This window comes from Pleurodeles waltl, chromosome 3_1 (genome assembly GCF_031143425.1).
Source record: "Pleurodeles waltl isolate 20211129_DDA chromosome 3_1, aPleWal1.hap1.20221129, whole genome shotgun sequence".
Lineage (NCBI taxonomy): Eukaryota > Metazoa > Chordata > Amphibia > Caudata > Salamandridae > Pleurodeles > Pleurodeles waltl.
In genome coordinates, this window is record NC_090440.1 from 1,313,470,706 (window position 1) to 1,313,485,207 (window position 14,502).

Genomic DNA, 14,502 nt, shown 5'->3' on the forward strand with positions numbered 1-14,502 from the left:
GGGCGATTTCCTTTATTTATTGCACGTTAGTCATTCATGCCCCCAGAAGACTTTCTTTCCCTCAAGCGGGAGTGGGAGAGATGGATGGGCCCCTTGGAGGAGGTGGACACGCGTGCAGCACCTTGGGAAATCACTGTCTCCTCCAAATTGCGTCTCACTCAGCTTTTCTTCTTACACACATCTTACCTCACACTCCAGCATATGTGGCACGCACGGGCACTCCTACATTCCACCTGCTTTTGATGCTCTGGTTTGAACCATGACTTTTTCTACATGTTTGATACTGTTCCAAATTGCACCAAATCTGGTGGGGAGTTGAGATGAGGCAACCCTCTTACAAGTCCTGGAGAAAGAGAGGTGGACTTATCACTGAGGATCAACCTTTTGGGTATCCCGGGGGAACTGGGAGGGCCCTGTGCAGAGCCCATCTTAGTGGGGGAAACTATCTTGGTTGCGAAAAGAGATATCGCTAGTAGATGGAGATGGCCTAAGGCCCCCATCCTGGCTGATTGACATAAGGGTGTGGACAGGTGCTGTGATGAAACTGCAGGTTTACTAGATAAAGGGATGCCCCCAGAAGCACAACAAGATCTTGGGGAAGTGGTGGGCATAATTTAACTTGGGCTAGGGCTTGGGCTTACCACAGGTTGAAAATTGCCACCCAGATATAGCAAGGTTGTTATTTTATGCGTTATATCAATGTCAATCTCTTGCATTTAAAATGGTCTGTATTTTATGTTTTGGTGGCAAAAATAATAAAAAGTGCGTTATCAAAAAATTCACCCTGAAAGTAGGGAAACCTCTAGGATCATTCCGCTGTCACTAGAGCGGAAGGTGCAATCATTGAGAATAGGGGGTGGCAGGGTGGCTGTTAGAGATGAGGATTGGCTGAAGTCAATTGAAGCATGCAGGCGTCACGTCCTATTCTTGTTGCCACTGAAAAAAAGAACAATCATCATGTTGATGTGGCACAGGAGTTTATTAAGGCTTCAAGAGGACTGGATGGGGAGGTAACAACCAGCACCATCAGCCCGAACCAACTGCCAAACATCCAACCATACATAACACATGCATTGCACATTCCATGCAACACACGATTTAGCAGTCCAACAATTACCTACAACGCTGCCTAGCAGGAACTAAATATTTCTGAATTGACAATGGAAGAAGTCTTGCTGTAGGTGCCTCTGCTCAGGAGCTCAGACCAGGCTTTGGGGCAGTTTAATAAGACTCTCAGATGAAATATTTCTGGGGTTCCAGTCCCGGTGCCTCACGGAAGGTGGCACCCGTGCCACCGGCATAGTTGCAACCCCAACCATGTTAAAAAGTTCCATGGGTATATACATTTAAAAGTGATCTCAATTACTAAAGTGCTCCTTGTAAATATAAAAAATTCTCAAATTACTTTATAGTTAAGACTTCTCTTAGCGATGTGGAAAGCACGAGGACACTATAAAAAGCATTGACAAAGACAAAAGGTTTTGCCTATACAAAAACTACTGGCTGTGTCAATTTCTTTCAGTCATGTTGCAGACTAGCATTGCTTAAAGTAAAGCGAAAGCGCTATAACGTGGTCAGCTCTGGCCAAATCATGGCACTTTATTTTCATTACTTTTAGCCATGCTACACAACAGGTGTGGTGCTATACAACAAGGCTAAACAAAACACTGACAAAGACAATTAATGTTGAGAGGTGAGACCTACTGGTTTTGTCAGTGCCAATTATAAAAGCTCTTCGTGCCGCTGGATTTCTTGTCTAGTACGTCGCTGCACTTACTCACACACATATGTAATAAAATAATGATAAATGAAAATAGGACTAGTGAAACCTGTAGCGCACAGGCGCCTCGTAGCAAAATCATTCGTATTTTGAGTTGGTAAGAGGAGCAATGTACTTTAATAAACTGTGCTGGGAGTAAAGGTGGACTGCATAAAATAGACTGGTAATCAGCTTTCCACATTGATCTATGTTTTCAACTGAAATTGGTTTGTGATGCTTTAATCGTGTCCTATCATTCTGAGGCATGTCAACAGAATTGCATTGTGGGGAGTTCTGTGCTCAGAGGTCAAGCTCACACTTCCATGTGCAATTCACGACGCGACTGGAGCCCACGGAGCAGCTGTGGTGAGCCGACTTCTGTGGCGAGCTTGATGCCATCATCTATGTGACCTTCGCGAAGATGTGGAGAAAACATCTCACCAAAAATCAATGAGTTTAGAGTCCCAGTCAAAATAAAATGGCCCCTTCATTCATCGACGCTTTACCTCCTGGATTTTAGGTTTGTGTGCGCATCCTTCAGGTATGACCCGGGTTCATTTATCTTTAATCCAAGCACTGTGATAAATTGATGTTGATGTGCGAGTAAAATGAAAGTCAACCTCGCCCCAACAGCTGCTGCACAATGCAATATTTGTTTTTTCTTGCCGGAATTAAAATACTGCCTCAGATCGCTTTTACATCTCTTTGGGGGCGGAACGGCAGGGTTGGCCCCCGGCAACGTCCCATGTCTTACCCAGCGGCAACATTTACATTTTCCAGATGGAGCTTCAAACATTGTCACCTAGTTGGCGAGCGCGAGCGCGAACCTTCAGAAATCTGGTTTAGTGTGGGACACCTATTATTGCAGGTGGGAGGGAGCACGCCAGGCAACGCGGACGGAGGAAAGAAGAGTGGGGGGAGGGGCGGTGATGTAAGGCTAAACAACGCGCTGAAGCAACCGTATGGGGTGGAAGGCGGCAAGACTCCAGATTGGGGTGGGTGTGTGGGGGTTGTGGGACCTGGAAAAAGAAGCAGTCTTGTGGAGTGCTGCAACATAAATACAACAAGAAAACAGCTTCACCACACCCCCATCAGTATCTGGGGAAAGATAAGGTTTTGCTATATGACAAGCAAGTGAACATTTAGCCCTCACTGGTTTCACGAACCCTTAAAACCCACCTAATGAACTGGCATAGCATGTGTCACAAGTCTGAGCTGGGTAACCCGGCGTCTGAGTAAAAACTTGAAAACCCCTAGGAACAGGCCAGTGCTACTGAAACACCGCCACCGAAATACTTTAAAGTAAATTATTTAAATTATAAAACAGAATGTACACAAGAAATGCCCTTCAAATTGTTTTCACTTCAGCTGCGACGTTCAGGCATTCTAGTCCACAAAACAGCAAACTCGTCTGAGAGAATCTTGTTTAGAAAAGGGTAAACATCCGTTTAATTCCGTATTTTGAGTTAAAACAAATATATTCATTATAGGATTCATAATTCCCTCTAGCTCCATATGTGGAATTTACACTATCATTGTATTTTGAGGGCAGAGCGAGACAAACCCACAGACGGCAGGAGCTGAACTAGCGCCTCGCCCACTGACAGCCCCTGTGATGGGCTGTGGAAGTGTAAAGCTGTGTCTGCCAGTTTCTGGGAAGGACCAAGGCAGTCCTGCGGTAGGTGCTGGGCGTAGCTTATCTGTGCTACTTATGGGTATCCTGCCACAGGTGTGCCATGACACGCCCCCTCCCTGCTTTGAAGGGAAGGGGCTTCGGGAGAGACCTGTGTACAGGCAGCAAAGAGAGAACAGCAACATATTGGAAACAAGCAAAAAGAAAGAAAAACAGGCCATCTGTTATACTAAAAATTAAAGTGTTGAATATCGAGAAATGGTAAGGCGCAGAGGGAGTGGGGGTATTAAGTGAATCACACAGGAGCAGCATAAGGGCACTGATTACGTTGAACCCATCAGTGCTTGGTCCCTGCTCTATGCAAACTTCAGAAGTGATGTTTGGGCTGCACTGCCCAATTAAGCCGGCTGCTGAGAAGAGTGATGTTAGCCTAGACCAATGGGCAGGCTCCAAGCCGTTTTTGTAAACAACAGTGTATAGCAAGCAGGACGCATGAAAACGATTTGCAAGTGGACAGTAGGTCAGAAGATTTGGCTTTCAACGAGAGCCTTGTTAAACTTACTTCATCAGCCACTCAACAATTTTCTTCTGTGTTCGGAGGTGCGGCAGCGTGTACTTCTCTTCTCCATCCTCAAAATATTTCACAGTGGGAAACCCAGTGACGTGAAACCTCTCTGCCAGGCCTCTGTGCACAGTGGCGTCAACCGCTGCCAAGACACCGTGGACCTTGGTGTGGGGGGTGGATAAAGATAACAGCCTTTAATCTTAGCAGACACTGAGTCATTCAATAATAAATAAAAACGTACATGTACTTGTATTCCTTATTCCAAGAGAATGTGACTGCAGTAACAAAATTGACATTGCTGATCATGAAGCAACTATTACACCTTATTCACAGGTCATCTCATAACAAGTAGCTAGCACCATCCTCCTCTGCCCAGCTAAGGTTCGTAGAATCACACGATTTGAAGGAATATTTTGACCTAAAACAAATTTGGGGAGTCGTTGGTAAGATGTGATTGCCTCGCAAGACCTCAAGTGGGCTCTGAATTATATGTGACAATCTTTTTTCTGTTCAACTTGCTGACTGGAGCAAAAAAACTAAATAGGTTTTTATACGGGGTTCATGATGGAGGATGTCACGTCACTGGACGTATCTTGGTTCATGTCAAGAACCTCAAAGATTTTTGTTGCACCTTTACAATCACCATGTAGAATCACAGTCCTCAACTCCTCTTCCATTTCCCAAACCTGTTAAATAATACTTTCATAGGATTCGTTTCTGGAAATCAACGAAATAGGCACCATCAATTTTTCAATGCATCAACAACATAAGCAGTATCCGCATAACACCTCTCTTTTATCAAATTATTCAAGAAATAAAACCATAGGCTGCAAACAAATTGAGTCTCAAAAAGATACAATTACATTAATATACAAATCCAAGCACAATGCTCCCAACCTTATCTTAATTCCAACTCCAACAGGCAATAAGAAAGCCAATGACTTTTGGTTTGCCAGTGCTCACTGTCAGTATTGACTTTGCCAAATTATAATCAACATGACGGCCATCTTGGAAAAGTATAACAAAACACATAGAAAAACATTTTGTTATGTAGTTCCAGAACAACTTCTGTGTTGCGTCTAGACAGGAGGCAGTATCCTTCTTGGAAGTATCCAAAATAGCATTGGAAGATGGGCACCCACCGGTATTGGCTCTTTCAATACTTACGAAATATTTCTCCAAGAAGTGGTAAAACCAATTCTAGCAGCAGCAATTTTCAGACATGAAGGAGAGAATGAGGTGGAGAGGAGAGTGTGATGTAGGGGTAAAGTGACTGAGTCCCAGCAGTGCTTGTTTTGCAACATTAGGAGGGGAAGTTGGAGTGATGGAGTCAGAGAGGGTGAGAATGTGATAAGGAGGAGGAGGAAGTTCAAAGAATGACTGAGAAGGCAAGAGTGGGGCAAGCAAGAGACAGAGAGAAAGTTAGAGGGAAAGGTACAGGACATGTACTTATATTAATTGTTTAAAATGAAATGCCAGGGAATGTGCATAAATAAATACAGTTCCCTAACGCCGTTAGTGGAAGAACAGATAAAATAAATCAAAAACAGGGTAAAACATAATGGCATTATATGGAGGATGAGTACAGTTTTCCCAGACTGTGGAAGTGAACCGCCTGCCTTCCTGTGGCTGGATACAGACACTGAAGTGAGGAGTTTGGAGACTGGGTTAGCCTTAAAAAGTTGCCTATCCCCGATTAATGCTTCAGAAAAGTGGACTACAAACAGGTGCACAAAACACACACTTCACTGCGCCCATGTGATTACTCCTTTTCGGAGACTTCCCCAGTGTTACCTGCTGGGATAAACATAAATTTGCCCAAGGGCTGTGTTTGAAAAGTAGCCAGAGACAGACACCAGAGAAGAGAAACATCCTAAACCGGTTCTGAAAGTTAGAGACAGTGAATCCACATGCTCCATCTGCAAAATGTGTACAAACGTGGCATCCAACCCACCCCACTTTGTTATGGTCCCAGGTTCTTTGTCAATAAGGGAGTGCTCACACAGACCTCGATTAATCTACTTACTATGGAGAGTCAGATTTTATCAGGGTGAGCTACTATTAGGGCCTACTGGTGCGTTCTGCAGAGGTGACAAAGAACATGTGTTCTGTTCACTCAGAAAGTGAATGAAAAATAAAGATGCTAAATTTGCTCTGCGTTTAAAGACATTAATGTCTTCTTACAATTTGCTGCTTAATTTATCATGGAAGTTGATGTTTAGATTTCTTTCTCTGACTGAAAAGTTAGAGGATTTTGTAAAGTGAACTATCTGACGAGTGTAGGAGGCTGGACTGGCTTGTAGTGAGTACCAAGGGGTACTTGCACCTTGCACCAGGCCCAGTTATCCCTTATTAGTGTATAGGGTGTCTAGCAGCTTAGGCTGATAGATAATGGTAGCTTAGCAGAGCAGCTTAGGCTGAACTAGGAGACGTGTGAAGCTACTACAGTACCACCTAGTGTCATATGCACAATATCATAAGAAAACACAATACACAGTTATACTAAAAATAAAGGTACTTTATTTTTATGACAATATGCCAAAGTATCTTAGAGTGTACCCTCAGTGAGAGGATAGCAAATATACACAAGATATATATACACAATAGAAAAAATATGCAGTATAGTCTTAGAAAACAGTGCAAACAATGTATAGTTACAATAGGATGCAATGGGGAAACATAGGGATAGGGGCAACACAAACCATATACTTCAAAAGTGGAATGCGAACCACAAATGGACCCCAAACCTATGTGACCTTGTAGAGGGTCGCTGGGACTATTAGAAAATAGTGAGAGTTAGAAAAATAACCCTCCCCAAGACCCTGAAAAGTGAGTGCAAAGTGCACTAAAGTTCCCCTAAGGACAAAGAAGTCGTGTTAGAGGAATAATGCAGGAAAGACACAAACCAACAATGCAACAACTGTGGATTTCCAATCTAGGGTACCTGTGGAACAAGGGGACCAAGTCCAAAAGTCACAAGCAAGTCGGAGATGGGCAAATGCCCAGGAAATGCCAGCTGCGGGTGCAAAGAAGCTTCTACTGGACAGAAGAAGCTGAGGTTTCTGCAGGAACGAAAAGGGCTAGAGACTTCCCCTTTGGTGGACGGATCCCTCTCGCCGTGGAGAGTCATGCAGAAGTGTTTTCCCGCCGAAAGAACGCCAACAAGCCTTGCTAGCTGCAAATCGTGCGGTTAGCGTTTTTGGATGCTGCTGAGGCCCAGGAGGGACCAGGAGGTCGCAAATTGGATCAGCAGAGAGAGGGGACGTCGAGCAAGACAAGGAGCCCTCTCTGAAGCAGGTAGCACCCGGAGAAGTGCCAGAAACAGGCACTACGAGGATGCGTGAAACGGTGCTCACCCGAAGTCGCACAAAGGAGTCCCACGTTGCCGGAGACCAACTTAGAAAGTGGTGCAATGCAGGTTAGAGTGCCGTGGACCCAGGCTTGGCTGTGCACAAAGGATTTCCGCCGGAAGTGCACAGGGGCCGGAGTAGCTGCAAAAGTCGCGGTTCCCAGCAATGCAGCCCAGCGAGGTGAGGCAAGGACTTACCTCCACCAAACTTGGACTGAAGAGTCACTGGACTGTGGGGGTCACTTGGACAGAGTCGCTGGATTCGAGGGACCTCGCTCGTCGTGCTGAGAGGAGACCCAAGGGACCGGTAATGCAGCTTTTTGGTGCCTGCGATTGCAGGGGGAAGATTCCGTCAACCCACAGGAGATTTCTTCGGAGCTTCTGGTGCAGAGAGGAGGCAGACTACCCCCACAGCATGCACAAGCAGGAAAACAGTCGAGAAGGTGGCAGGATCAGCGTTACAGAGTTGCAGTAGTCGTCTTTGCTACTATGTTGCAGGTTTGCAGGCTTCCAGCGCGGTCAGCAGTCGATTCCTTGGCAGAAGGTGAAGAGAGAGATGCAGAGGAACTCGGATGAGCTCTTGCATTCGTTATCTAAAGTTTCCCCAGAGACAGAGACCCTAAATAGCCAGAAAAGAGGGTTTGGCTACCTAGGAGAGAGGATAGGCTACTAACACCTGAAGGAGCCTATCAGAAGGAGTCTCTGACGTCACCTGGTGGCACTGGCCACTCAGAGCAGTCCAGTGTGCCAGCAGCACCTCTGTTTCCAAGATGGCAGAGGTCTGGAGCACACTGGAGGAGCTCTGGACACCTCCCAGGGGAGGTGCAGGTCAGGGGAGTGGTCACTCCCCTTTCCTTTGTCCAGTTTTGCGCCAGAGCAGGGCTAAGGGGTCCCCTGAACCGGTGTAGACTGGCTTATGCAGAATTGGGCACCTCTGTGCCCAACAAAGCATTTCCAGAGGCTGGGGGAGGCTACTCCTCCCCTGCCTTCACACCATTTTCCAAAGGGAGAGGGTGTCACACCCTCTCTCAGAGGAAGTTCTTTGTTCTGCCATCCTGGGCCAGGCCTGGCTGGACCCCAGGAGGGCAGATGCCTGTCTGAGGGGTTGGCAGCAGCAGCAGCTGCAGTGAAACCCCAGGAAGGGCAGTTTGGCAGTACCAGGGTCTGTGCTACAGACCACTGGGATTATGGGATTGTGCCAACTATGCCAGGATGGCATAGAGGGGGCAATTCCATGATCATAGACATGTTACATGGCCATATTCGGAGTTACCATTGTGAAGCTACATATAGGTAGTGACCTATATGTAGTGCACGCGTGTAATGGTGTCCCCGCACTCCCAAAGTTCAGGGAATTGGCTCTGAACAATGTGGGGGCACCTTGGCTAGTGCCAGGGTGCCCTCACACTAAGTAACTTTGCACCTAACCTTTACCAGGTAAAGGTTAGACATATAGGTGACTTATAAGTTACTTAAATGCAGTGTAAAATGGCTGTGAAATAACGTGGACGTTATTTCACTCAGGCTGCAGTGGCAGGCCTGTGTAAGAATTGTCAGAGCTCCCTATGGGTGGCAAAAGAAATGCTGCAGCCCATAGGGATCTCCTGGAACCCCAATACCCTGGGTACCTCAGTACCATATACTAGGGAATTATAAGGGTGTTCCAGTAAGCCAATGTAAATTGGTAAAATTGGTCACTAGCCTGTTAGTGACAATTTAGAAAGAAATGAGAGAGCATAACCACTGAGGTTCTGGTTAGCAGAGCCTCAGTGAGACAGTTAGGCACTACACAGGGAACACACACATATAGGCCACAAACTTATGAGCACTGGGGTCCTGACTAGCAGGGTCCCAGTGACACATAACAAACATACTGAAAACATAGGGTTTTCACTATGAGCACTGGGCCCTGGCTGGCAGGATCCCAGTGAGACAGTGAAAACACCCTGACATACACTCACAAACAGGCCAAAAGTGGGGGTAACAAGGCTAGAAAGAGGCTACTTTCTCACAACGAGTATGAAATGAAAAGCTGTTGTATGTCAATTTTTTTCCTAACACATTTAAATAGCTTGTGTTAGAAATGGGAGTCTCTAATTATCAGTGGCTTGCACCCTGTCAAAGTAAGAACTCTTCTTCCTAGTCAGGATAAGGGAGTCACACACCTAAGGTAACCCCTGCTCACCCCTTGGTAACTTGGCACAAGCAGTCAGGCTTATCTCAGAGGCAATGTGTAAAGCAATTGCACAAAACACACAGTAATACAGTGAAAACACTACAAAAGGACACCAGTTTTAGATAAACAGCTGATATTTATCTGTGAAAAACAAGACCAAAACGAGAAAAATCCAACATACAGTAATATAGATAAGAATTTAGCAAGAATTAACTTAAAAATACAGTTCCTTGAAGTCGATAGCTCTGTGCGAACAATAAATCCAATAGTTTAGGCTAACCGCAAGGTCACGGGACAGCTACGGTGTCAAGAAGACCCACAAACAGTACCTTGGAAATGTAGGGTGTCACGATCCTTGCGATGAGATCCGAAGTGTGGTGTCGGTTCATGAGGTCGGTGCAGGGGTCGTTGGGCCCTTGAAGTCACACGCGTTGCAGATCAAACTCCATGCTGATGACGAAGTCAGGAGCACTGGCGTTGATGGCATCGGGGCTGTGGTGAGAAGTGGGACGATGCAACATTTGGTGCCCATAGGTCACGGTGCAGGCAGTGGCACAGTGACGGCATCCTGTGGTGTCGGTGTGACCAGGGCTGCAGTGTGAAGCGGACAGTGAGACGTGTGGTGTCTCCAGGTCGCTGTGAAGGCAGCGGCATCGTCATTGCTGAAGCAATGTTGTCTGTAGGCCAGGGCTGCGGTGTGATGCGGGGAGGGCTTCGTGCCCATAGGTCACGTCCAAGCAGTGGTGTCTGTTGGCGATGCTGGAGTTGATAGTGTTGGTGTCAGTGGACCAAGGTTGCTGTGCAGGATGGGGCGATGCTTTGTGTACCTCACAAGCAGTGCCCACAGGCCACACTGCAGGCAGAGGCGTAGGAGTCAGCATAGAGCTCCATCATCGGGGATACCAGGGCTGCAATGTGAAGCGGAGTGACAGCGTCAGGCCACGTCGGTGATACCATTGTTGCGGTGCAAAGCGGGGCAAGGCTCCTTGCGGTGCCATCAGGCCACGGTGCAGGCAGTGGTGTTGTTGAAGGTGTCGTGCTGGTTTTTCTTCTGTTGCAGCACAAAACACACAGTTCCCAGTGCTGTAGGCAGATGAACTTGAAGTCTTTGTTGTTCTTGAGACTTCCAACAGGAGACAAACTCTACTTCAAGGCCTTGGAGAAAATTCACAAGCAGAATACACAGCAAAGTCCAGTCTATCCTCTCCCCAGCAGAAGCAGCAACTGCAGGACAACCCAGCAAAGCACACACAGGGAAGGGGCAATCCTCCTCCTCATAGTTCTTCAGCTCTTTTCCTTGGCAGAGGTTCCCCTTGATCCCGAAGTGTTCTAAAAGCTGGGGTTTTGGGTCCTCTACTTATACTAATTTCTGCCTTTGAAGTAGGCAAACTTCAAAGGAAAGTCTCTGTTGTTCACAAGATTCTGCCTTGCCCAGGCTCCAGACAGACTTGAGGTTGTCGGAGACTGTATTGTGTAAGGACAAGAACAGACCTCTGAGGTGCAGGTGTCAGTTGCTCCTCCCTCCCACTCTAGCCCATGAAGACCCATCAGGATATGAAGGACACACCTCAGGTCCCTTTGTGTCACTGTCTCAAGTGAATTCACAAACAGCCCAACTCTCAGTCTGACCCAGACGTGTATTCAGCAGCCAAGCAGAGGCACAGAATGGCTAAAGCAAGAAAATCCCCCTTATTCAAAAGTGGCATTTTCAAACTGACATTTTAAAAACCAAACTTACCAAAAGATGTAATTTTAAATTGTGGCCCCGGGACCCCAAATTTTATATCTCTATCAGCTCCCTAAGGTAAACTGCACTCAATAGATATTTAAAGACAATCCCCATGTTAACCTATCGGAATGTTAGGCCTTGCAATAGTGAAAACCGAATATGGCAATATTTCACTATCAGGACATGTAAAACACAACAGTACATGTCCTACCTTTTAAATACACTGCACCCAGCCCAAGGGGCTGCCTTGGGCCTATCTTAGGGGTGATGTATATGTAGTAAAAGGGAAGGTTTGGTCCTGGCAAGTGGGCACACTTGCCAGGTCGAATTAGCAGTGAAAGACTACACACAGAGAACACTGCAATGGCAGGTCTGAGACATGCTTACAGAGCTACTCATGAGGGTGGCACAATCAGTGCTGCAGGCCCACCAGTCACATTTGATTTACAGGCCCTGTGCACCTCTAGTGCACTTTACTAGGGAATTACCAGCAAATCATATATGCCAATCATGGATAAACCAATCATGAATACAATTTAGACAGAGAGCATATGCACTTTAGCAAAGGTTAGCAGGGCCCAGAGTCTGAAAGCCAACAAAAACAAGTCAGAAAAGATAGAAGGAAGGAGTCAAAAGGCTTGGGGATGACCCTACAAAAGTTCCAAGTCCACCAGCTTGTAAATAAACTGTACAAATATTTAAAATATATTTCCATAAGCATGAAAACACATTTCTTTTTTTCCTACTGTTGATGGAAACAAAGCTTTTAATAGGATCAAAACAGATCAGAATACTTAACTTGGTGATATGTGAATGATTAATATTTGTTTCTGGAAGCCAATTTCCACACATTATTGTTTATACTCTATATATTTTTTAATTTTTCATCAGTAAAAGATTGTGCCCATTTCAATGAAAATGTACTGTCAGTAAATGACAGTGCACTACTACACTATGCTTATTAAAAGTGAGTTTAAAACAAAGACTGAAAAACATTAAAAAGAAAATTCCTGCTTCTGACATGCTCTCAGCCTCCACAGATCACATAATCAAAAGTCTTTCATCATTAACTTAAGATATTGTTTAAGACTTCGGAGTACCCACCGACCTACGTTATGCTGATCTATATAATGTATTGTTTAAAACTACATTAAAATCCCCAGTCATGATAATAGGATCTGAAAAATTCAAGAGGTGGGAAAAGACTGGAGGGGTTGTATATCGTCACAATTTGGCCCATAAAAACCTACCAATGTAAATTTCCTTCCCTCCAACGGCAATCTAAGTATGATCCACGTACCTAACTTATCCATCATCACCCCAAGCAAACCCGCATCCACCTGATTTTTAACCAAAATTACAACTCCCTTAGTGTTAAAGTCATGCTCAGTAGCAACACAGTATCGTACCCACTTCTGAGATTTAAACAATGCTGTACATTCCTCTTTAGTTAAATGTGTTTCCTGTAAAACAATTACATGGACTGAAGAATCCTTAAGAAACTGCAGGATTTTCCTAGCCCTTCCCTTCACTCGTAGACCACTGATATTCCAAGACATTATTTGTATCAACCCCTTTCCGTCTCCCAGGCACCCCTTAACCCCACCCAGATGTAGTTGAGTAAACTGAGGTGTATGAGGATATTATTTCCATTTTCCCCCATGCTTCACCCTTAGTGCCCCCAAAAGAACCCCTACTACACACCCATCCATGTTCTGTGCCCCCCCTCCCTGGGAGAACCCTCCTATTTACTAACAGACCTACTGGTCCCACTTAGAACACCTCCGAGCCCCCCTTCTTTATTCCTTCTAACAGTACCTAAAGGGTCCTTAATGTTATGCATTTTGTTATTATACATTACATGCAGGTTTGCTGGGAATTTAAGCTGAGCCACCGCACCCACTTTTTTAAATTCATCCAACCGTTTTAACAGCTCCCACTGCCTATTTAGTGTTATCCTAAAAGGTCCGATCTAATCTCAAAAGAGAATTCTTCAACTTCTAAAGATCTTGCAGGCAAGGCCTTTGTCAGATTTTTTTCTTTCAACATATACGTTTGAAAATTCACCAAGATCTTCTGTGGTTTCTTATTGTTAGGATTTCTCCTAAACAGGTCCCTATGAATCCTCTGAATACCCTTCACAATCTCAACCTCAGTCTCATCCAGGGACATTGTCCTCTTTATAAGAGAAACCATGAATTTCTTCAAGTCTACTCCTTCCGCTCATTCTGGAACATTTAAGTCTTAAATATTTCTTCTAAAGCTGTTTTCTAAATGCTCCAGCTTCTACAGAAGATCTCGCTCATTCTCCTTTAAGAGTTGAATATCTTCCTTATTCCTGCTCATCTCACCCTTGATAATCTCCACCGATTCCTCTAAAGCTTGTGTTCTAATTCCCAAGAGGTCTATTTTATTTTCCAATGATTCACAAGCAAGCCTAATTTCCCCTTGGTTAGTTTCCGAAATTGCGAAACCTTTATTAATCTTATCAGCGAGTAAGGTGAGCATATTCCCCAATGTATTAGACCCTAATACCTCAGCCTCAGGTTGACCATCTAGGAGACAGAAGGTACCCTATTCTCTGAGGGTCTAGACGAGTTAGAGGTTTAATGAGCCTCCAAAATATCCTGATTTAAAATTTGAGATACATCAAGAGAAGATTCCACCGGGGGGGGGGGGGGAACGTCTCAGACTACAATACTTGCATGGGTCTAGAACCCGCACTTACTCCTTCAGAGTACAAAGGGTATTAACAGACACTAGCGGCAATGCCCTAAAATAAGCCCTTAAAGAAGGGGTAACTTTAGTACTAACACTTCCAATTTTCCGTTTGGTTTTGCTCTTTTTAGGGTCCCACACTTCCTCTTTTTCCTGCATGCTTCTCAGTCCTTCCTATGACCCCTCCTCCTCCTCTCCAGCCTCTAAAGCCAGGGCTGAGTCTGGCCATGAACTTAATTTAAAAAGAGAAGAATAAATTGTTTTACCTCTCTTAGGGGTCCCCGTTTGTTTTCCTGTGGGGCCCCTTACTGTCCAATGGTGGTCCCCTGGGCCCACAGGCTAACTTCCCCTCCAACTGCTTTCCCTGTCTCCAGTGTCTCTGCTGTCAGGGCTGCAGCACAACCAGGGCTGACTCTGCCCTTGCTCCCCCGGAGGGGAACGCGGGACATTGCTTGGCGGCTCCTATGGAGCTCCAGGGCTGCACGGATCCAGCTTGCTGCTCCGCCGACACTGTTTTTGATTAGTCTGAAATCCAAGCGGACAAGAAAACCATCGCTGCTCGACTAGGTAGCT

At 45.4% G+C, this 14,502-nt stretch overlaps 1 protein-coding gene across 1 annotated transcript in view; it reads right to left on the reverse strand.

Moving 5' to 3' along the window:
* The window catches only part of PDIA5 (protein disulfide isomerase family A member 5), an 828,396-nt gene that overhangs the window by 224,652 nt on the left and 589,242 nt on the right, over positions 1–14,502 (reverse strand). Inside the window, exon 13 of the mRNA XM_069224665.1 lies at positions 3,955–4,118. Within this exon, the coding sequence (XP_069080766.1) occupies positions 3,955–4,118 (164 nt within the window). The remainder of the gene's footprint in view (positions 1–3,954; positions 4,119–14,502) is intronic.